This window comes from Filicampus tigris, chromosome 1, assembly GCF_054856515.1.
Source record: "Filicampus tigris isolate MCC_2025a chromosome 1, RoL_Ftig_1.0, whole genome shotgun sequence".
Lineage (NCBI taxonomy): Eukaryota > Metazoa > Chordata > Actinopteri > Syngnathiformes > Syngnathidae > Filicampus > Filicampus tigris.
In genome coordinates, this window is record NC_141217.1 from 18,372,501 (window position 1) to 18,394,102 (window position 21,602).

At 40.9% G+C, this 21,602-nt stretch overlaps 1 protein-coding gene and 2 long non-coding RNA genes across 11 annotated transcripts in view; 2 read left to right on the plus strand and 1 right to left on the minus strand.

The window, feature by feature from the left end:
* The window catches only part of LOC147153086 (C4b-binding protein alpha chain-like), a 15,723-nt gene extending 12,102 nt beyond the window's left edge, over positions 1 to 3,621 (plus strand). For all 7 annotated transcript variants that reach the window (XM_086023868.1, XM_086023877.1, XM_086023850.1 and 4 more), the window contains one exon: positions 2,921 to 3,621. In XM_086023868.1, the coding sequence (XP_085879994.1) occupies positions 2,921 to 2,923 (3 nt within the window). In that variant the 3' untranslated portion in view covers positions 2,924 to 3,621. The remainder of the gene's footprint in view (positions 1 to 2,920) is intronic.
* A 1,110-nt stretch (positions 3,622 to 4,731) lies between these two features.
* Positions 4,732 to 15,136, minus strand: LOC147153087 (uncharacterized). Of its 3 annotated transcripts, none has more exons than XR_015085740.1 (6): positions 15,017 to 15,136; positions 14,616 to 14,708; positions 13,278 to 13,501; positions 13,093 to 13,157; positions 7,141 to 7,296; positions 4,732 to 5,434 (listed from the first exon to the last, which is right to left on the minus strand). It is a non-coding gene; the product is annotated as an uncharacterized LOC147153087 (long non-coding RNA). The 3 variants fall into 3 exon arrangements; XR_015085738.1 differs by having other exon boundaries at positions 14,616 to 14,705; positions 15,017 to 15,123; XR_015085741.1 differs by having other exon boundaries at positions 7,057 to 7,296; positions 14,616 to 14,705; positions 15,017 to 15,123.
* Positions 14,540 to 20,403, plus strand: LOC147153088 (uncharacterized). Its single transcript, XR_015085737.1, has 3 exons — positions 14,540 to 14,767; positions 15,005 to 16,433; positions 16,510 to 20,403. It is a non-coding gene; the product is annotated as an uncharacterized LOC147153088 (long non-coding RNA).
* Positions 20,404 to 21,602: the final 1,199 nt, after the last annotated feature.

The window sequence follows — 21,602 nt, forward strand, 5'->3', positions numbered from 1 at the left end:
GGCTCAATTCCTTTGCATTTGTTGTATGTATATTGTTGGATACTGAAAACATTTGGATTTTAGATCAAAAGATGAATGAGACAAAAGTAAAGAAGTCCAGCTTTTATTTCGCGGTCATTACATCTAGATGTGTTAAACAACTCAGGACCTGGTGCCTTTTTGTTTGAAGCCACCCGTTTTTCAAGTGAGCAAAAACATTGGATCAGACATGATTATTCTTATCATTTAATGGCATTTAATATTTGGTGACAAAGCCCTTACTTGCAACAGCATTTGAATTTTTTTCTAGGCCTTGACTGCAGCCTCTTTCAATTCGTGGTTGTTTCTGGTGATTTCTCCCTTCAGTCCCCTCTTGAGGAGTTGAAAAGCATGCACTGTTGGGTTAAGGTCTGGTGATTGACTTGGCCAGTCGAAGACCTTCCACTTTCCCGCCGAAGAAGTCCGTTGTTGTGTTGGCAGTGTGTTGTGGTTCATTGTCTTGTCGCATTATGAAGCTATTATTGTTTTTTTTGGAAGCCTTTTTCTATGAGAAGTAGCAAGCCCAAGCCGTGACATTACCGCTACCATGCTTCACAGATGAACATGTGTGGTTTATATCATCAGATCAAGCAAATCCTTTCTTATGCCATACTTGGCCTTTCCATCACTTTTGGTAGAGTTTAGTCTTGGTTTCACCAGTCCATAAAACTGTTCCAAAACTTTTGTGGTTCATATTTACAATTCTTTGTCAAATCCAATCTGGCCCTCTGATTCTTTTTGCTGTTCAGTGGTTTGTATCTTGTGGTACGGCCTGTATATTTCTTCTTTGTCAGTCTTCTTCAAACAGTATATATTGTGATACCTTCACTCCTGCCCTTTGGAGGTTGGCAGTGATGTCACTAAATATAGTCTTTGAGGATTTCTTCACAACTCTCACAATGTTTCAGTCATCAACTGCTGTTGGTATCCTTAACCGACCTGTTGGATGTCTGTTGCTCAGTACACCAGAAGTTTTCTTTTCACTAGAATCCAAATTGTTGTATTGGCTATGCCCAATGTTTGGGCAATCCCAGATCAATTTTCACTTTGTCTGTCATCTTAAAAATGGTTTGCTTTTCTACCATAAACAGCTTTCTAGTCTTCATGTTTGCTTAACAGCAAATTCAGTTTTCACAGGTGAAACCCATAGCCAAAAACAAGCTCTATCAAATGTTTAACCCACTAAGGCCTATAGCACCTGGCTAAACATCTCTCTACAGCCTCAGGTCGACTTAAGAATCACCCTCTAAAACACAAATGTCGAAGTTACGGCCACATCCGGCCCGCGAGAAGGTTTTCTACGGCCCGTGGGATGATATTGCTTTATTATTAGAGCCGGCCCGCAGCCAGCAGCAAGCTGGTGTGGGTAGCAGATGTGATCGGGTCCTTCGCGACTGCCGAAGATGTCACGCTTTAAAATATATTGTAGCGACTTCAAAGAACACGCCGTCAGACGTAGTTTAATTATCATGTTTTTATTAGTCCATCCGGCTAATAAGGGCCGCAGCCGACGCCAATACAGTACGACAACCGTTCAGTCAAAAAAGAGCAACGGCTCTCCTGTTCGTCCTCCACTACTCTCGCTCGCATGCCCTCCCATCAAGCGAGCCGCACGATGCATTCATCGACCTCGGAAACAAGACAACTTGGCAAGACACAAATTCGACCACAACACAGATAACCCAATTCGTTACACTATTTCGGCAACATATTTCTTTGCAGCTATGTTTGCCACCCCCTGGCTGTTATAACGAACATTACCGCTACTTTTGCGAGGATCGTCCTTTGGTCGTCTACCTGCCGATTCAAGACTTCACGTCACTTTTCGTGGCTTTTAGAATCGGATTGTGGTGAAAAGTTATTCTGAGTAAAATGCACTTTATTAAGAAATACTTCATGTTCGAAAGCTCACGTTGTTTTACTATTAGTAATTGTTGGCATTTGATAAATTCATTGAGTTTCGATGTAGTGCTGAGATGTCCCACACTGTGAGCAGGCTCCTCGAGCGCTGCGTGTCGATAGAAGAGAGATGTGGTTTCTTTTCTTTCTCCTCCTTCGACACAGCTAGCTAGTAGTTTCTTCGTGCCAGCAAACTCAGTAGTTGCAGATTTCCCGTGTTTCACCACGTTTGCTGTTGTGTGTAAATGGGAAAAGGTGAGTTTAATCATTTAAGTTCGTGTCAGGTAACTGCTGTACATAATAGCCTAGATATGTTCTCGTGAGTGATGTCACGTTGATGAACAATAGTTGGTTATTTCAGCTACTATGCTAACTATTCTAGTGAAAAAAAAAATTCTAGTGAAACGTGTGAATGTGTATTGTATGTATTGTTTGGCTGTTTAAATTGCTTAATACAGTGAATTGTAATGTTTAGGCAACAGCGCTCCTGACTCTAGTCTAGTGGTAGAAACGCAGTGATGCGCTCCCTGCCTTAATGGGCTAATAAGTAAGCGATTTTAAAAGGCAACACCTAAGCAACTAGAAACACAGATCAGTCACATGTTCCAATACCTTTGCTCACTTAAAAAGTGGGTGGCTTCAAAACAAAAAGCTGCTCTATCCTGAGATGATTAACACATCTATACGCAAATACTGTGAAATGAAAGATGAAATTAAGAACATTGTCTCATCGTCTTTTGATCCGAAACCCCAATTTTTGCAGTGTACAATAAGAACTACGGAATTCACCTTGCCGTTCCAATACTTTTGGATGGGGCCGTAAACGTGTTTCTCATCCCCAAACTGCAGTTGCATTTTATGTCCATAATGTTTTAATATTGATTGAGATGGTTTTCCCACTTACAACTGTGTTGCTGTAAAACATACCACTTGTTCCTCTTTCACAGGGCTGTGCATCATTTTTCATATGTTCTAATTAACCTGGTTCTTTCCTCCTTCACAGTGACCGCAGGACTCCTGCTGGCACAACATTGCTAGAAATGGGAAGAGAACTGTAACTGATGTCCTTGTCGAGTGAAGGTCACATTAGAGGCTCTCGTGACGGATCAGTAACACATTTCAATTAGCACTATGCTTGAGTTCTGGGTTTTATGGGTTTTTTTTAATTTTTATTTAAATCAATACATATTTTCCTCACTTGCAAATTAATAAATCATTTTGTGCTTATTATTTTCCACTTACACTCTGAAATGCAGGCAGTACATCATGGGTGGACCTAAATGGGAAGTATAAACTTCCCACGAAAAGTACGATTTGACTCGAAGGAGGTCTGAAGCAAATGTGCTCTTCCTTCAGGCATGTCAGATTTCCCCCAATAGTCCCAATGGGATCTCTGTGGAGGAGGAAGAGGTGTCTTCTTTATGCCTTCATGCACTTGAAGTGTTTTAGCTTGCAGCAAATGTATATTTATTTTGTACTGCCAAAGACTTGCATTGTTATGAACGCACTGTTGGTCAGTCACAAGAGGTTTTGGTGTGGCCAAAAGAAAAAAAAGATTGATTGAATGAATGTATTGTAAATTGCCACTAGTCAGATGTTAATTATTAAGCACTCGTCCTGTTTGATGTGACATGCTTTAACATATTGTCTTAAAATCTGCTTTTGTATTGTTTTAGAGGCTAAATAAAATTAAATTAAAGCTGAGCCATGTTTGGTTTTTTTGTTTTGTTTTTTAAACAACTTATTTTGAACAAATTCAAAGTACTGTATAATATGGTAACTTGCAAAATTAAGACCATCAAAAATAAAAACAGAATTACAAATCAAAACAGCATGAGTAATATAACTTCTTACACGTTCGAAATGGAGTAGGAGGAATATAAACGTATGCATTTCTACCTCTGTGTATTTCATTATTAACATATCCCAGTCTTTAGGAACATTCATATCCATCTATACATAAAATACTACACACAATATTCCAATTTACATCTTGTGTATAACAATATATTTAACTACCAAAATATAGCCTACTTATACATATTACTCTAGTTTATAAATTTTCAATATATTAACACTTCCAAATACCAATCATTTTGTCTACACTCTACTGCTAACTTATTTTCACTATTTATGCATTTCTGAAGTCCAAAATTACCTTACCTGCAAACAGCACAAACTTGAATAGTTGGGACGCTTTACATAAATCATTAATATACAGGATTAACAATTTACGCCCCAACACTGTTCTTTTGTATGCTTTAAACTGGCTACTTTTTTTATGACTGCATATCTTTGTGTGATACACACACCCAGAGACACTTGTATTCATGTAGCAGGTGAATGATTTAAATATACAACACTAAAAAGCAAGCACTGCTTGTATCACCACCGACACAATAAGGTTCATAACGCAATGATTCACTCAATTTTTAAACAATTAAAAAAAATTAATCAATTAAGAAACCTACAGTATTTACTTTAGTCTTAACTGAGAAAAATACCTCATAAGTGTGACAAATGCAAAGTGCAAATTAAATGCTGTGGGCTATAAATTAATGAGTTGGTAAAATTAAACACATTTTGGATGTTATAAATAAAACTACTGTCAGATTAAGGCTCTTTGGCGAGCTGTGCCCATCTATAAGTGAGCATCACTGTTATTAAAAAACGTGATTTTTCAAGGGTCATAGAAAAACTAGAGGCACAGTCTACTAGCATCTACACACAAGTCCATTGTGCTGGTTTAGAATTTACCACAGCGCCACCTTAAGGAATAATGTGTAACTGCACAATTCATGGCCACTCACAATGTAGGTTTGACCAGATTTCATTCGTCACATACAAACAAAATATATTTATATAGCACGTTCACAACAGCTTCAGCTCTAACAAAGCGTTTTACCGAACATGTAATTTAATTATTGTTTACACATTAGTTCAAATTTATGGTAGGAGTAGCAGATAGTTTTTGTTAAATGAACATAAAACTATTGTAGAGCGTGGGTGGAGTCTAACTTGGGCTGAATCGCTTCTCAGGGTAAATGTTGACATTTCCAGTGTTGCAAGGTGAGATGACATGTGTCCTTCACTGTAACCGATTTCAAATGGTGCTAGAAACAAAAGGAGACTCTGAGCGCCAAAAGAAATCGGTCAACCTTGGAGAAAGGACGAAGTGCTCAGGCTGCCAAAACATCAGTGGCCACTTGTTGCTGACTGAGTTGAATTTTTCCCGGAACAGCCGACTTTTACTGGCAGGTGACTCTCACCTCCCGCCCCAAGAACACTGATTTCAAATGGTGCTAGATGGATGACGATACTCTAAGCCACCATCTGAAGCCAGCTTCCAAGGGGGGCATTTCTGACAGGGAACATCCTAGCATGGGGTAAATACAGCCTTGACTATTTAGAATCTTGAAAAATTCCAACAATACAACAATTGCGATAATAGTGCGACTGGCACATTTTGATGACAAAAGGCTAGTGATGTTCTTCATCAGAAGACAGCCAGGACTTCCTTAAAAGATGGGACAAAATGAGAGAAAACATTAAGTATACTGTAGTTTGTCAATACCAATACTGTGTTTTTACAAAGGGCTCCACAGAATCATTTAGGTTCGGGATACAATCGAAAATTTGGGAGTTTGCACGTCGTGCCGGTGCCCCATTCCAAAAACATGCAGCGTACGTTAGTTGCAGACTAAACGTGTGAACGTAACCGAGACTGTCGACCAGTCCTCCAACCACCCCAATTTCATCTTTATTTAAGCAGGAAATATCCCATTCAGATAAAAATTTAAAAATAAATTAATTAATTAAAAAAAACTTTTTCAAGGGAGTACTGGCCAAGAGGCAGCAATATACAAACAAACATTAAATACAGTAACATATTGAACATAGAATTTTCCAAAGACATTGTGAAAAACAAAAGCATATTGTGAAATGTGTCTCAAAAACTCATTTTGGATTTAAAATGGTTTGAAGAGTTTACATCAGTAGCTTCCATCCTTTTTGTAGCATATTCCATGCATACGGAGCAGCGTAAATTAAAGCTTTTTTGCCCATCTCCAAAAGACCATAGATGACCGAAAGCAACAAATAATCTTGTGACCAAAGGCAGTAGGATTCAGCATTTTTCAGAGTAATTCAGGCACAAATATATGAAGTCCAAACATTGCCTTATAAATAAAAGTGGACCAGTGACTGTCCCTTCCAGTGGCCAGAGCAGGCCACCCTACTTAAAATTCTACTACTTTAATTATAATTCACAGTGAACAGTTAGTAATGAACATCAAAGAACACTGTCAATCATCCCAATACATTTTACAGCAGCATTCATATAAATCGTCACTGTCCTGTGGAAAACACTTATGTCCAATTTAGGATTTTTTTTATCTATTTTTAATTTTCACGTTAATGCGATGTCTGTAACATGGAAACACCATTCACGTAAAAATAAGAAAATTGAAAAAATTAACGGAAGTGTCCTTCACAGGACAGTGACGATGTATAAAATATACGGTATTATTAATTACCCTCCTTATACGAAACGATGAAGGTGTATGAGCACACAGAAAGAGCATACCAACTACCCTCTCAGTGGGAGGTACACTGTGTACAGTACGCCAAATAAAGTGAGACTCAGAAGCTTCTTGTTAACTGCTGCAGCACCTTTGTCCCTTTTCACGCCAGTAGCCATAATTAAATGGGGGATGGACATGGACACAACCAGAAAGGAATGTAAGTCTAACTCAGGATCTATAATGTACATTTACTGCATTTATGGCTTTGTAGTGACTCACAGTGTCTGTCTTCCCTTTTACAGTCTCGATGGAACTCTTGGTTTAGAGATGCAGTGGAAATTTAAAACATTTCCATTGCACTAGCCTTCACCTTTAAACCAAGAGCACCATCTAGAGGAGTAAAATCAAGTGCTTCATGAAGCTTCATTTTCTTATCACATATAAACATGCGATATAATTATTATTTTTTTCAATATATTGCGCAGCCCTAATTATCATAGCAAAATGTTTCTAGCATCTCTCATTAGGTCATGCAAGTACAGTACAGTTCATTTTGTTGCTGCTAAGTGTGTAAAATACAAGGCATTCCGAGAAGGAATGCGCGGCCATTATTCACCAAGGGACGGGTGGTTCCGAGCGATGGCATGGAGAACTGCTGAAAGGCACCAGAGCGCCTCACACTCATACAACACGCCCACACCTTGTGTTCTGATACTCGATCCAAAGCGAAAAGGCCCACAAAACAGGCAACGACATAAGACGCCGCCGTGCATCTCCACATCTGGCCTCATCGGACGCAGGCGCCGTCTCGCCGTCCCCGCAGAGTGTCAAAGATGAACGAGCGAAGCTTTCCCATCTGTGTGATCACAAGGAAGTACAAATCAATGGCTGGCAACAGCAGCCATGACGCACACACACTAGCACAGTGAGAAAGGGCGGGCCCGGCCCAGGTAGCGTCAGCGCACTGACCGGCTGCCAAGTGCAAATCAACTCACCTCTTTCTAAAAAAGACCACTGACAGTCTCTCCAGAAAACACACACCCACAAGCACTCTGCCTATTGTGTGTGTGTGTGTGTGTGTTTGTGTGCGACAACTCCCGCAAATAGCTCTGGTATTAACACTGATCAAAGTCAAACAAAGGAAGTGAAGCAACTCACTCCAAAACATCAGGTATTTTATTCCCACAAACAAGATAAAAGACAAAAAAGTACCTATTACGCATCAGATGGAGCAGGACAAGCCTCTTTCTTTTTGGGTTTGAGTTGTTTGCGAGGTCATGTACAGTATGTGTGTTTACATAATTGCCACACAGATTACAATGTACGTAAGGTGACCGGCTTCTTCGCCTGGCTGACTGCGCAAGACTATCACGCTCCCTTCTGCCCGCTTGATGTTTGTGTGCCACTGGACCTGTTGTGTAACGCTTATAAAACATTTAAAGAGACAGCAGGCTTTCGTAGCGCGGCCAATCAAAATGGGACCGTGGCAAAGGCAGAACCCTATAAACCAGTGTAAACACATGCATTCCTATTAGTACGTCCAAGTCACAAAACTATTAAGATGTCTTGATTGAACACAAAGCGCAAGTACGCTCACAAGTCTTGAATGCCAGCATTCGAATGCAAACAAAACACCCGCTGACTCGTGTCACGTGGCTCTGCACTGGGTCACATACGACATACATGTTATTTTTGTTTTGCTTTTTAAGAGAAACAAACAGTACTCCCTATTTGTCATCTTGTGAAATATTTTGACTTTTTGTGTTTATCCCTCTCCTTGAATGCCCATCAGGTCATTGCATGCAGCATATCAGGGTCATAATCATTCATAAATAAGAGTACAGTATTCCAAAATGAGATTAAGGAATGGATGAATTCCTTCATCTCAAGGCTAATGACTATGCAGTGAGGCACATGGATGGAAGAGATATGGAAATCAAAATATACAAGGGTTGTGCAAAAGGCTCAGGGCAACATTTTCTTTCTTTTTATAATAACTCTGTCCACTTTGTAAAACTTGGCACCCATGTCTTTTGTGTGTCTTTGATTAACCAGGAAGTAGCCTGCGGGCTAACAAGCACATGGACAAACGAACCCAAATACAAAGCTCTATGAATTGTTTTCACTTTAATTAAAGGTTTAACCTTGGTGGCGGTCGAAGCTATACTTAGTGGCCTTCTGGTTATGTATTATCACAATGACTTAGCTAACACAACAAAGCTTATGGCGACTGAGACCTCATTGAAGTCAAGAACTAAACAAAGCGTACAAGGCCAGAAGTGCAGTCTTTGACTGATCACAAACCGAAACACAAACAGCACGTTTAAAATCCCTGACAAATCAGCAGTTAGCCCAAAGGTACATGGCAATGACACTACAGCAAGGGTGGGGCAACATGGTGGCCAGGGGTGGTCATGGCCACCACTTGTCACTCTCTGGCAACCCCGCTGGCCACCTCCACATCTAGGCAATGATTTTGATATTTGACTTATTCTGCCATTTTTATATGGATGCAGTTTTCTTACACCCCTTGATAATCGGCCACCACTCATTCACAGTAACCTCATTTTAAAGAACAATCTTACAATCAATAAAAATGCAAACTATAAAATAATCTGTTTTATTCCAACAATTCTTACAATTAATGTCAATCAAAGCCATTACTTTCACTCCATAGCATGCAAACAGCATGGCTGACAAGTCATTGTTGATCATACCGGCATCCACAGTCACGGTTTCATGAAATAAAAGGCACGTGTACCAATCTTGCCTAACACACTCCTAATACAGGCAGAAACAAGCCTAGTAGTCCTCGGGTAATTCGGGTACATCTGTTCGAAAAAAATGCTTGAGGCATTTTTTCTGCCTCGGGTACCCGCTAATTTACATGTAGACTATTAGCAAGAATAAGTCAAGCTAACCACAGCAACAACTGTTCATGCTATTTATGACAGTAATGCGGCAAAAAAGGTCAGCTTCAAAATAAACATTGCTAATATATGGACATCAATGCCTTGGTTCGCTTCTATTTTGAAGCTGGCCCCGGCAGCGTGTCACGGCTTACTTCACTCGTCTTCCAGACTGTGTTTGTTATATTGCCGTCACAAACGGTTGCTACCGATGTCAACAACACAACATCGGCCTGAAATCGCCAATTAAGGGCGTTAAGACACGACTTAATTACGCTGACCCTGTATTGCATGTCACTTGTCACCAGCATTTAGCGGTGGCCATGCTAGCTGCTAGCAGCACTCAAGTGCCCCATATAGGCTGATGACAAAGTCAGTTTAAATAGACGTAAATGACTTTGCAAACTTTGTTGCTGAGAGCCGGACACAGTTGCCATTGCTACCGATCACTTTTTAACAACCCGGGCTTTCTCAAGTGTGTTGTTTTAGCCGGCAAAATCGCTACTGTGGTTGTGACGTCACTTTGTCTCTCGAGATTTGTCTAGCACTTATGTTTCTAGAGAGGAAAATAGTGTACTGCTATGCAGTTTAAATTTTAAGTAAAAAATGTTGATTATCTAAAAATGAAAACCAATTGGCGGATCTGTATTAAATAGAAACATGTTTTTTGTCTTCTACATATTTAACTAGGCCCAAAAAATGTTTTATTCTTTTTTTACTCGAATATCTGATTATTCTATAAAACCTTCAGGAAGGTATCCGAATACTAAATTATTCTATAGCTGCAGCCCTAAAATGTTTAGAATTGTGAAAATTTAAGAGACTTTTATGTCATTGTGCTTTTAAGATATAATTTGAATGAATAAGCCATTGATCACCATATGCAAAATGGCCTTAATTGATTGATAACTCTGGCTGTTAGCTAACAAATCAGTGCATGAGATAGACTATGAGACAAAAGCGAAGCAATGGCAAAAAAAATGGAATTACGCTCAGCAAAATGTTGCTTTTTACTTAGACTTATCCCTGCTTGTATTATGAGTATGTCAGGGAAGGTTCTGAACGCGTGTGCATTTTATTTCATGAAACATTGACTGTGGATGGTATGATAATGACTTCTCGGATACAGAGGTGGTCACAAGAATACGAATGATGAGTTCACATGCGTATGGCCACCCCTCACTAAGGCGTTGTGTCACTCCGGCCACCCCAATGAAATTTCCATCTGCGCCCCTGCACCACAGGCAGGCGTCCCTCAAACTTCTAAACCTTCCTCGCAAAGAACTGATTCTGGACCAATCAGCGGCTCAATTCCAACTGCCAACCCATTGCGCTGTGCTATGCACCTTGGAAAGCCAGCATAGCCAAAAGAGTGCCGTTTGGCACCACGTCATGTGATGCAGCAACTTGAAGTGCAGCACAAGTGAACGGGAGTGAAGCCAAAGCAGAGTCACCAGGAGAGGAGGGTAAACAGCTTCCCTCATTTTCTCCCTTCAACTCCTGCACTTCCTCTCTCTCTCTCTCTCTCTCTCTCTCTCTCTCTCTCAGTTCTCTCTCACTTATCCTGAGCTGTGACATTTAGCCCCTCCCACTGCTCCTTCTCACCATGACACAGAGCAAGGGAGAGAGAGGAAGTGGGAGAGATCCAAACGTGGTGACGAGAAGTCCAGCCCAGAAAGCACTGCGTCACCACCGCCACCTCTTCCTAACTACGCAGCAGCGAATGCGTCTTGGGAAGGATTTGAGCGAATCCCAGCAGCCCTGCAGGGTGAAAACATGTCACATGACCACGGACGCCAATCTGTTATCTAATTGCAGAGCAGGATCCCAACCGGCCGTCGTCCATGCTCGACTCCTTCTGCCTCTCCACTACGGCGCCACCAACTTTTTCCCCCGCGTGAGACACGCCCACGCGCTGAAGGCGTGAACAAACATGGCTTCACGAGAGGCCGTAAGAGATCAAACGTGACGGTATTCACCCTCCAGATGATGTGGCAAAAAAGCCATGCTCCCACACCCCGGCAGTTCTTGACCAAACATCCCCGACCGTGCTTGGCCACCATTTACGAAGCTTCCAGAAGAGTGTGCCGTTAACCCTCGTGTCGGCCTGCTTTCTGCTGGAACCGCACCTCAACATCCCATCAAAACAATTGTGGTGCATATTCAGCACGTTATGCTGAATAACGTGTTATTGTCCATGTTAAAACTCCTTTGGTCGGCTAGCTTGTGCTACACAGAACGCACAAACACAAGCACACACATGCAGGCACATTTAGTAGCTAGTGACAGGAAGAACACATCACAACTACCAAGGAGGAAGAAGATGAGGAAGCCTCGGCTGGCCGAAACCACAACGTCCACTTCAGGTGGAAAACTCCATGACTGTGGGCTCCTGTTATCACAGCTTTTTGTTTTTGTCCGGACATGAAAAAGTGACGTAAGAACTAATCCCACCACAAAAAAAAAAAAAAAATTAAAAAAAATATATGTATATCTCTCTCCTGTCTGACTCGCTTGCCCTCCCTCCCTAACAGCATCTCGCTCGCTTTATTTTCATCTGCCCGCAACAGCTCGACTACGATTAGCCTGCCACTTTCAGCACAAATACACACAAAGTGATCAGACCGCACACAGATGCGTGCGCGCGTGCACGCGCGGCCTCGCGCACGCTCGCGCTGTTCCTCTTCCTGAGTGTGACGCAGCATTTAATTCTCAGTGCTTCTGTATCACTGTTAGCCTCTCCATCACGCTGAGACACAGCCGCTAGCTGAGCATGAGCACAGGGCCTTTAAAGGGACCAAAACACCACATTTCCCTGCTCTCCTCTCGAATACTGCTGTCCTTGTTTTTCCCCCCTTCATCGCCCCTTAGGATTGTCTCTCTCTCTCTTTGCAAGAGACACTATCGGACTCTTCACTCTGAAGTAAGGCCAAGCCTCTTCCATCACCTGACAGCGCTCTGCTTTTAAAGGGACATCACCAGCTTGGACAAGAACGGTAGCTGTGTCCCTTTAAATGTGGGATGCTGCTAATCTGTCACAAGTGGGAATGCTAACAATATGTTCCCATGTGACGCTTATCTAATGTATTTATTATTAGCTGGTGTAATAATTGACAGAAAATTCCAATTCTTTAAAAATTGACCCTTTGTTGATCCTACCGAACAATTTAGAGAAAAATAAATCAAAAATCTATTTCCATAAATAACTTTCAAATTATATCATATATAGTATGTACACAATATAAATTTGTATGAAATTTGAAGCAAAGTTCTTGTGGTACAGTATATACTATTTCCTAGTATCTGACATTTCAAGAAAACAAAATCAAGTATCACATATGATAGGTTTGGCTACATCAGGTTGATGATAATGCATCTATTTCACTCAAACATTGTTGCTTTGTGCTAAGGTTTTGAAGCATATCAACGGCGCTCGGAATGGCTGTTCCTGTCATGTAATTAACTGAAGTTTAATCACATTTGTTCACATGGCATAGGCGGCTAATTCTTATTCACAGCAAGACAGTAACACAGCTAAATAATGTGTATCAACAATTTACAGCAGAAATATTTGTGCGAGCGTGTGTGTGTGTGGGTGATAAGTTTTAAACATGTACCTCACCTCACTGAGGTGAGCTGGGATAAGCAAGCTCACCTTGGCCTCCTGCAGATGATGTTTCAATTGTGCTTTTTTTAATGGGAAACCAAGGCGTCTCATTTGAATGCGACCATGTTGCATTTACCTCTGGAAGAGCCTGTGACGTCCCATTTCACACAGTAACTGAAGGAAATTGCCGTCGGTCAAACCCTACATAACATAACAAAGTATGAACAATCATCAGTTTACACTTGTGGGCGCCTGATGATAGCATGATGTCAAAATCACATTAAAAATTAGATTTTCCCAAAACAGTAAAACCAAACTTACAGATCCCTGTGTGATATTCCTCCTCCATTTGGTGAACGCAGCATTAGCTACCTAGCTTAATTACCCTCTTGGAAAGGTGCCCAGTTCACTTCACTGATACGCAGGAAGAAACAAAAGAGGATTTAGTGAAGGTAAACAAACATACATGCCTGTTTACCTGATCCTGGATTCAATTTAAACCTGGTTTCATCTGTTGTCATCAGCTCATGTTCCAAATATGCACACTGTCAATGAAAACAACAACTATTAGCCCCCCCATACACCTCCTCATAGCCCCCACCCCCTTTGCAGATTCCAGAGGAAAACCCGTTATTATTCCAAGACATGTCAAACATTGTGCAGTGGATTTCAACACTTCCTCGGAGCTCAGCAATCTGCTGCCTCAAAGTCTTGGACAGGCCAAAATGACCTCTATCCAGAAACAATGGCAGGCTCTGACGCACTTCAAAATTCTGGAGTTTTTACTTTAATGTCAAAAACTTCTGCTAATTAAAAAAAAAAAAAAAAAGAAAAAAAGAAAATACCAGGCTCTGCTCACCTTGAAAGATGGGAGCATCTCACAATAACTAGCTTGTCTTTCCTTCATTCCATCCATCCTTATGCTGTTTAGCTTTAATAATAACTTATTTTGTTGTATTTTGATTGGGTCAAGTCGTCATTTTTTCAGATATGACGTCACATACTTTTTTTAAAACTGATGCTGGTATGCTCGAACAAAAAATGATCTGATTCCCTTTCAAGCACTTTATGGCTTGGTAGGAGAGCTGAAGCAAACAGCGCCCCTAGGTGTTCATTAAGCGAACTGCACAAGGAAGCTTTGTTTACATCAGGAATAAAAAGTGCGTATGACATAGAAACCTCTGGATGGATGTAGTTGATCCAGGGCCTGTGCGTTGCAGCATTTTGGGTTTAGCAAACAGAAAAACCGCATCTGACCGGCGAAATTAAAAATAAAATAATAACTCTGGGGGCAATTCGTTAAGGGCTTTAAACAATTCGAGCATATACCATCCATTCGCCCAAAACCCATTTAATGGTATGGCAAATATTGGAATTTCTTTTGTGACATGTTCATGTGGCTTTGTCAGATAAAGTGATATCAGGCCGCAGGTGCGACTGAATTCAATATTTACCGTCGGTAACTTTTATGTGGAATCAACATCAAGTCCAATTTATTTATATAGCCCTTAATTACAAAACACTCTTAAAGGGCACAGTGGACAAATATTAATGGAATCTGTTTTTAATTTTTAAATTCCCAACATATATTCCAAAGTGAATATAGAGAAAATTAAGTCAAGCATCTTCAATCATTACGCAGTGCAGCGCTTCACCAACCTCTCACTCGTGAAGTAAATAGAAGTGCGCAACATCCTTTCGCAGCAAGCATCCGTCCAGCACCTCGTCATCTCAACCTGGAACATGAATCTGCTAACACATGTTCGGAAGGAAAAAGCTGAGCGCTGATATGGTCTTACTTTCCGGGTAAGGTAAGGAAAAAATGATGGCAACTACGCACTTCTTATTAGGCCACGCGTAATTTGGGTTGTTGCTTTCATAACATTCTAAGTCAGTCATAAGTGAACATACAATGACGTCATATCAATAGCGTTATGTACTGTATTGTAAAACCACATTTTTCACATTTGCTTCCTGCGCGCCAAACAAGTTCACATTTAGAAAATTGGTTTTAACTGCTGAACGTAAACAACTTCCTCATTTTAAAGGAGGCCACTTACCGAGAGCGCATCTTTCGCAACAGTCTCAAGAGTTACGACACCGCTTCCAGAACCTCCCATCCTGCTCCTGGTTGCCATTGAAGCGACTGTGGCTTGACAAATAAACTCTACGCAACGACATTTTCACGGCAACACCAATAGGCCACGCCCATGGAACACACCTCCGCGTTCTGATTGGACAATACACCGAAATGCGTCGCATGCGTCACGTGCTTTTGACGTAAATGTTTACAAACAGGTAAAGAGCGGGCTGGATTTCACAAAGATGAAGAAGGTGGTGTAGGTGGTTCACTCATGCAAGCTTCCGCTTTCGCTATGGCTTCATTTCCGGTTCTATTTGGGTCAAAGAGAGAGCAGCTATACGTAATATTCTCTAAATTTCATTTCCACAAGACAGAATAAGAAGGAAGTCCATCCAGGCGTCCATTATCCAAACCGTTTATCCTCACAAGGGTCATGGGCCTTCTGGAGCCGATCCCGATAATTTTGGTTATGTTATTCCACTCAATAATACTATTTTGGTACGTTTCTTTCCGATTTTTAGAGAACTTTCCCCACTGACGTCATGTTTTGTACATTTATGTAACAGTGTCTGTCTGTCTGTCTGTCTGTCTATCTATCTATCTATCTATCTATCTATCTATCTATCTATATATATATATATATATATATATATATATATATATATATATATATATATATATATATATATATATCCATCTATCTATATATCTATCTTTTACGTGTAAATTGTTATATTAAGCGCATAGGCTACTTTTGACTTTTGATAAATAGGTGGCGTGACCTCATATGTTGTTGTTGTTGTTGTTGTTGTTCTTGTTCTTGTTGTTGTTGTTGTTGTTGTTCTTGTTCTTGTTCTCGTTCTTGTTCTTGTTCTTGTTCTTGTTCTTGTTCTTGTTCTTGTTCTTGTTCTTGTTCTTGTTCTTGTTCTTGTTCATATGTAGTTCATATGTAGGCTGTATTTGTCTCATTGTAAGGCCTGGTCGGAACCAGATGATTTTGTGCTTGAATTTTCACGTGACTGCGTCAAATCTAATTGAATTTATTACATAGATGAATTGGCGTTCAGGCGGACCCTCTATGAACAGCAGGGGGCGGCCTAACCTCACATTTAAGTCACGTTCCTTCACGAGCATTTCCCTCATTCATGAATGTGAGTTTGTAGTAATCACGAATCATTATTTATTCTGTTCTTAGCGCTTAGAAGCATTTTTATGTATTGATTTTATGAATGAGATGGTGCGGCATCGTGAGCGACTGGTTAGCACGTCCGCCAGAGGTCGTGGGTTTGAATCCTGCCCCGGCCTTCCTGTGTGGGGTTTGCATGTTCTCCCCGTGCCTACGTGGGTTTTCTACGGGCACTCCAGTTTCCTCCCACATTCCAAAAATATCCGTGGTAAGTTAAGTTCACTCTAAATTGCCCCTATAGGTGTGATTGTGAGTGTGATTGTTTGTTTTTCTCTGTGCCCTAGCTGCGATTGGCTGGCAACCAATTCGGGGTGTCCCGTGCCTACTGCCCGAAGTCAGCAGGGATATGCTCCAACACACCCGCGACCCTTGTCAGAATAAGCAGTTTGGATGAATGAATGAGTTGTGGGGTTTGATAGTGTCATTCTGTGTCCCTGGAGCGCGACGTATTCAAAGGGCACTCGATCACTTAATTAGTCCAACGATGTGATGATTGGTGGTTCACACACAGCACATACCACTCAGCAACCACTCTACCAACTCACGCATGTTCAGAATGTTGCTGTAATTTTTCACTGCATATTTGCTGCATGCGTAAGTTTCTGATTGGGTGCTCTGCAGAAACCAAATTTTGTAAATAATCATTGGTGTGAGTCCAGCTGAATGAAGTCCAGGGTGTGCGGTGTGTTGGACAGCTCAGGGTTGCTGGAAAACGATGCCTTCCAGATTGTTTCCCCCTGCAGATGTTTGGAAATGCACAATGGCAGCATGCAGCATTGTACAGGAAACAGATGTAATATCAACGACAGTTTCTGTTGTTTTTCAATATTTCGGTGTCCATGGCTACAATGAACTAGTTGTAAGATTTTGGACTGTTAATGAGTTTGTTATTCCTGAATAAATTCCTCTCATGATTATATACATTTCAGGGGGGAAAAAAATACAACAGAGAATCATGAATCCACGGTGCATATAATAATCTCAATTTGGTCTCAATTTGGTGTAAAATTTGTCACCTCCCTTTTTCTAACATTCAATAGCATGTTACCTGATGTTCATTCACATGACCATACTTTAATCCAGAAACCTTAATGCCTCACTCATTCCTCTTTCTTGTTTGAGTGCTTACAGACTGCTCCGGAATATTGCTCGCATGAGCGTGTATCTACTCTAGTTGAGAGTTCAAAGCTCAATAAAAGTTCATCCTTTTTTTCTTTAAATTTTTCAAACACATTGGCTCCCTTGCTACAATCAGAAAATATATAGACAACAACAGCAACAAGGCGGTACTTACCTTTTTAGGTTATTCATTGCAGTTGCCATTCAGTTCCTATTTTACATCCAGGTCCAGAAACCCTAAACGTTTAATTTAAAGGTCCCATGCCGCACATCTTTGAAATTATTTTTTTCTAATCATTGGCATCCTATTATTCGGTGTGCCAGATAAGTTGGGTTGGAAATGCCCAAGGACGACTTTTTTCAAGCTATTGAAGTTGTCCAAAAATGCCTGGCATCTCGGACAGGTGGATTTCTCATTAAAATTAAATATGTAAATAAGCTTTGCTTAGATTGAATGGATGTTCTCATTAATGTGACTATGGAAAGGATCTTTCCTCTGATTTGTAGTTTGGCATGGCCAAGTTGGGTCTTACGAAATTCACTAAGTGTTGGCGACTCACACCCGCACATTGAGCAATTTGATCTATGGACACCCAAAATGGCGAGCCTGTATAGTCTTTAGAGGCTGCACATACAGTATATTGTACTTTATCACAATTGATAAACCATAACAACATCGAGTGACAATAAAGGAAGAAGTGGAAAGATGACGGGGGCCAAAATACTGGCAACACTGACAGCAAGCTTTGCTATTTATTTCATCCTTTGGCACATAATAAATTATAAATAAAGTTAAGTGTTGTTGTAAAACACAATACATGGAAAAGTACTGTATTTGTATGACTTAATGGTGGCCGGCTTTGTCTGGCCCGCTTAGAACCTCAAAATGAATGTATAGCGTGTGTGAACGCTTATGTTTATGAAGCCACCCCCCAAAACATGTGCCAAAACAGTGATATTGTGATTCTGAAATGCTTAGGAGTGAAGCCATTCCTTCCTTAACTTCTCAGAGGTTGGCAGGTGAAGCAAAGTTTTTCCTTTTGCATAAGACACAGGTGCTTGTTTTTGTTTGTTTTTTTTTTTTGTTTTTTTTAATGTATGCACCCAGATGAACAATTCATAAAGACAAGAAATGCAGCCTAAAGTTAAAATATTCATGACAAAGGGCAGAAGTCATCATTCTGATTCAAGGGGGAAAACAGACACAGCCTTTTTTTAAAAATATGTGATCACATTTTCCTCAACAACGGGAAATGATGGAAGAAACACAGCACAGCAAATGGTTTTCATTTAATTTTTTCAAATCGTTTATCCGTAAATCTCAGTATATTAATATGATACTAACGGACATTCATACAACCTTTGCATGAACTGGAAGCGGCTCAGAGGCTCGCAAAGGCCGCCACGCCTTGCGACCTCGGAGTCCTGCTCCAACCTTATATTTCCCCAATGTTATCTTAGCGTAGAGGAGTTGAGAAGGGGCCCTCTTTGGCACACAGAGACAAAGCATGACGTATTTGGCAGCTGTTGCTACGCTGAGGAGAGGGACAGGACACAAAAAAGAACCAGCTGAGTTTTGTTGATAATCAGAGATTCCAATCCACATGCGCTACGCCTGGTTGGACGAAGGAGAGCAGAGGTGGAGAACGTCAGCAGGGTGGAGGCTGAAGGGTGGACTGTGCTCTGGGACCTTTGTGACGTTGCTGAAAAAATGTGAGGGATCAGATTTGTTTTGTTTTTTTTTTGTCCAGAGCTAACAAAGTTTGTTTTGTTAAAATTACATACATTACTGACAAAAAGTTAGGGATCATATCTTTGCCGGTGAACAAATTTAGGATGGACCTCAAATGCACTATAACCTTTGCAGGTGAACTTCATTTGACCTTCTCTGAACTTTTGAATTGGCATGTCCAACCGTTCAATATTTCAATACTTTTACACAACTTGCTGTTCTCCAACAAGGAGGTGAACAGAAAAAATCAAAACACATTTGTTATTCACATTTTGACATAATCAGACCAAGACATCAGCTGATCAACAGTGCCTGGCCACTGTGAGGCTTCAAAGAGGATCTTCTCAGAGGGAACTTGCCAGAGAGCCATCAGCAGGTTGCAACAGAGATACGGAGGGATTGGAAGAGTTACTGAAAAGTGTAGAAGTGTGCATCTTTGAAAATGTTCATGGAACATAAACACCTGTTGTGAATTTTGCCGTCCAGCTCCTTGTTAGAGAAGAGCAGTTGAACAATTGGACCTGTGCATTGAAAAGTTGTTTAATTAAGAAATGAAGTTCACCTGTAAAGGTTATAGTAGCACCTTTTAGGTTCATCCTGAAATTTCCTCCAAAAGCCAAATATTCCTAACTTTTGTGAATAGTGGATATTGTATTGTTGTTGTTGTTTTACTGTAGCGGCATCTTTTCCACTTCAAAGCAAGTTCCTCATTCATTTTGAACGACAGTGTATCTCATAGCAGATGGTTCAAGTGTTTGAAGCATAACATTTCCCTATGTGACCTCACTTGGAATCACACATCACATGACAAGAACCATATTCTAGTCAAACGCCTGTCCGTCCATTTTTGGGGGTCATGCAGAATCAAAAACAGGACTGCACTCCAACTGCCAGTGACCCAGCCCTATTGATTTTGAAGGGTAACCTAGCCAAAATATTTGATATTTTGGCACTAGACATGGGCCAAAATGGCTTCCTGACGGTATGATAACTGTGAGCAAAAATATCACTTTAGCACGTATTAATATTATAGCCGTAAAATTACCTTCAAAAAAGGGGTAAATGAAACATCATTTTTTTCCCATTGAAAATCTTTTTTAATTTCAAACAAAATATACAATATTTCAGAAGAGATGTGTATCATGTTAAGTTCAAATGAATAAATCTTTAAATTCATCTTTTGTTTTGAGTCTTCTTAGTAAGTCACAGTATGACTCACTGGTGAGCTATTTTTTAGAAAAGAAAAGCCCGTGGGCTACTCATGTTGTCCTTGGGCCTAAGTAGCACCATTTTATTTATTTATTTTTTTTAGGACAATGCACATGAATCAACAGAGCAGGCATCCACGTTTGCAGTGTTCCTTTTGTCCTGCTCCCTCCCACCTCCTCCACTGTGTCTAACTGCTCCCCCCCCCACCCCCCTCCGCCCTTGGAAAAGGAGGGGGAAAAAAATCATCAACTTCAAAGCGGTTGCTCGTTTACTCAACTCAGCAAGCAGCCAATCACATTGTGCCCTGCTTCGAAGTCAACCTAAAAAAAAAGATGAGCTCATTACCAGTGACAGTATTAGCGGTTATTGAAACCATGACTTTTTAAAGCCACGGTAAACCATCAAACCGCTAATCGGCCCATGCCTAATCAGCACTGGGTGAGTCCCTCAGTTCTTTTATTAATGATGTCCTTCTATTGTCACTTTTGCCATATTGCGCTGAGCAGCCAGGACAGAGGCGTGTGTACCACTTTCACACAAAATGTACTGGTGGCATGGCAAATGCGCAAAAGGCAAAGAAAAAGCAAAACACTTCAAACAGAGTTGATCCTTTATCTGCTCAGTCAGCTGAAGACACATGAGTTTAGCCGGAATCCATGTCGCACATTGCTCCACTGCTGTAGGAAAATATTTCACTTCCATTGGACTGTTGCAATGGCAACAGAGAGGTTGATCCCAAAATGCAGAGCAGTTGAAGACAGTGCTTGGCCTGACTCCGTCAGGGAGTCATGTCATAAATATGAGTGTGTCGAGCCAATGGAATGAGACACAAACGTGGGAGGAGTCGCATAAGACAACCGCGGCTCGCACAGTTCAAGGTCGCGTGTGTCGTACTGCACATTCATTCATGTCCACAGGGATTTACACCTTTCAAATTTGACCCGTCGTTGGCGTCTGATCTGCTGGAAAGTGGAGATGTATACATTCATGCGAACGTGCTTCTTGTTCTCGGTGGTTCAGCTCTGGCATGAGCTGGGAAGGTGTTGAAGTTGGCTGACTTGGAATTCAATTGGCACGTGAAATAAACAAGCCAGACACCTGCGAGACTAGCAAAAAAAGTGTGTGTGTGTGTGTGTGTGTGTGTGTGTGTGATGACAGGAAGGGAAACTAAGGACTGAGGTGAGTATATTGTATTGTGTGTGTGTGTGTGTGTGGAGAAAACACAGCTGGTGGAGTTTGTCCTTGCCCCGCCCAAACAAATCAGTGTGAAGTGATGTCATCATTTATACAAGCCCGCTGGTAACCCGATGGGCTCCG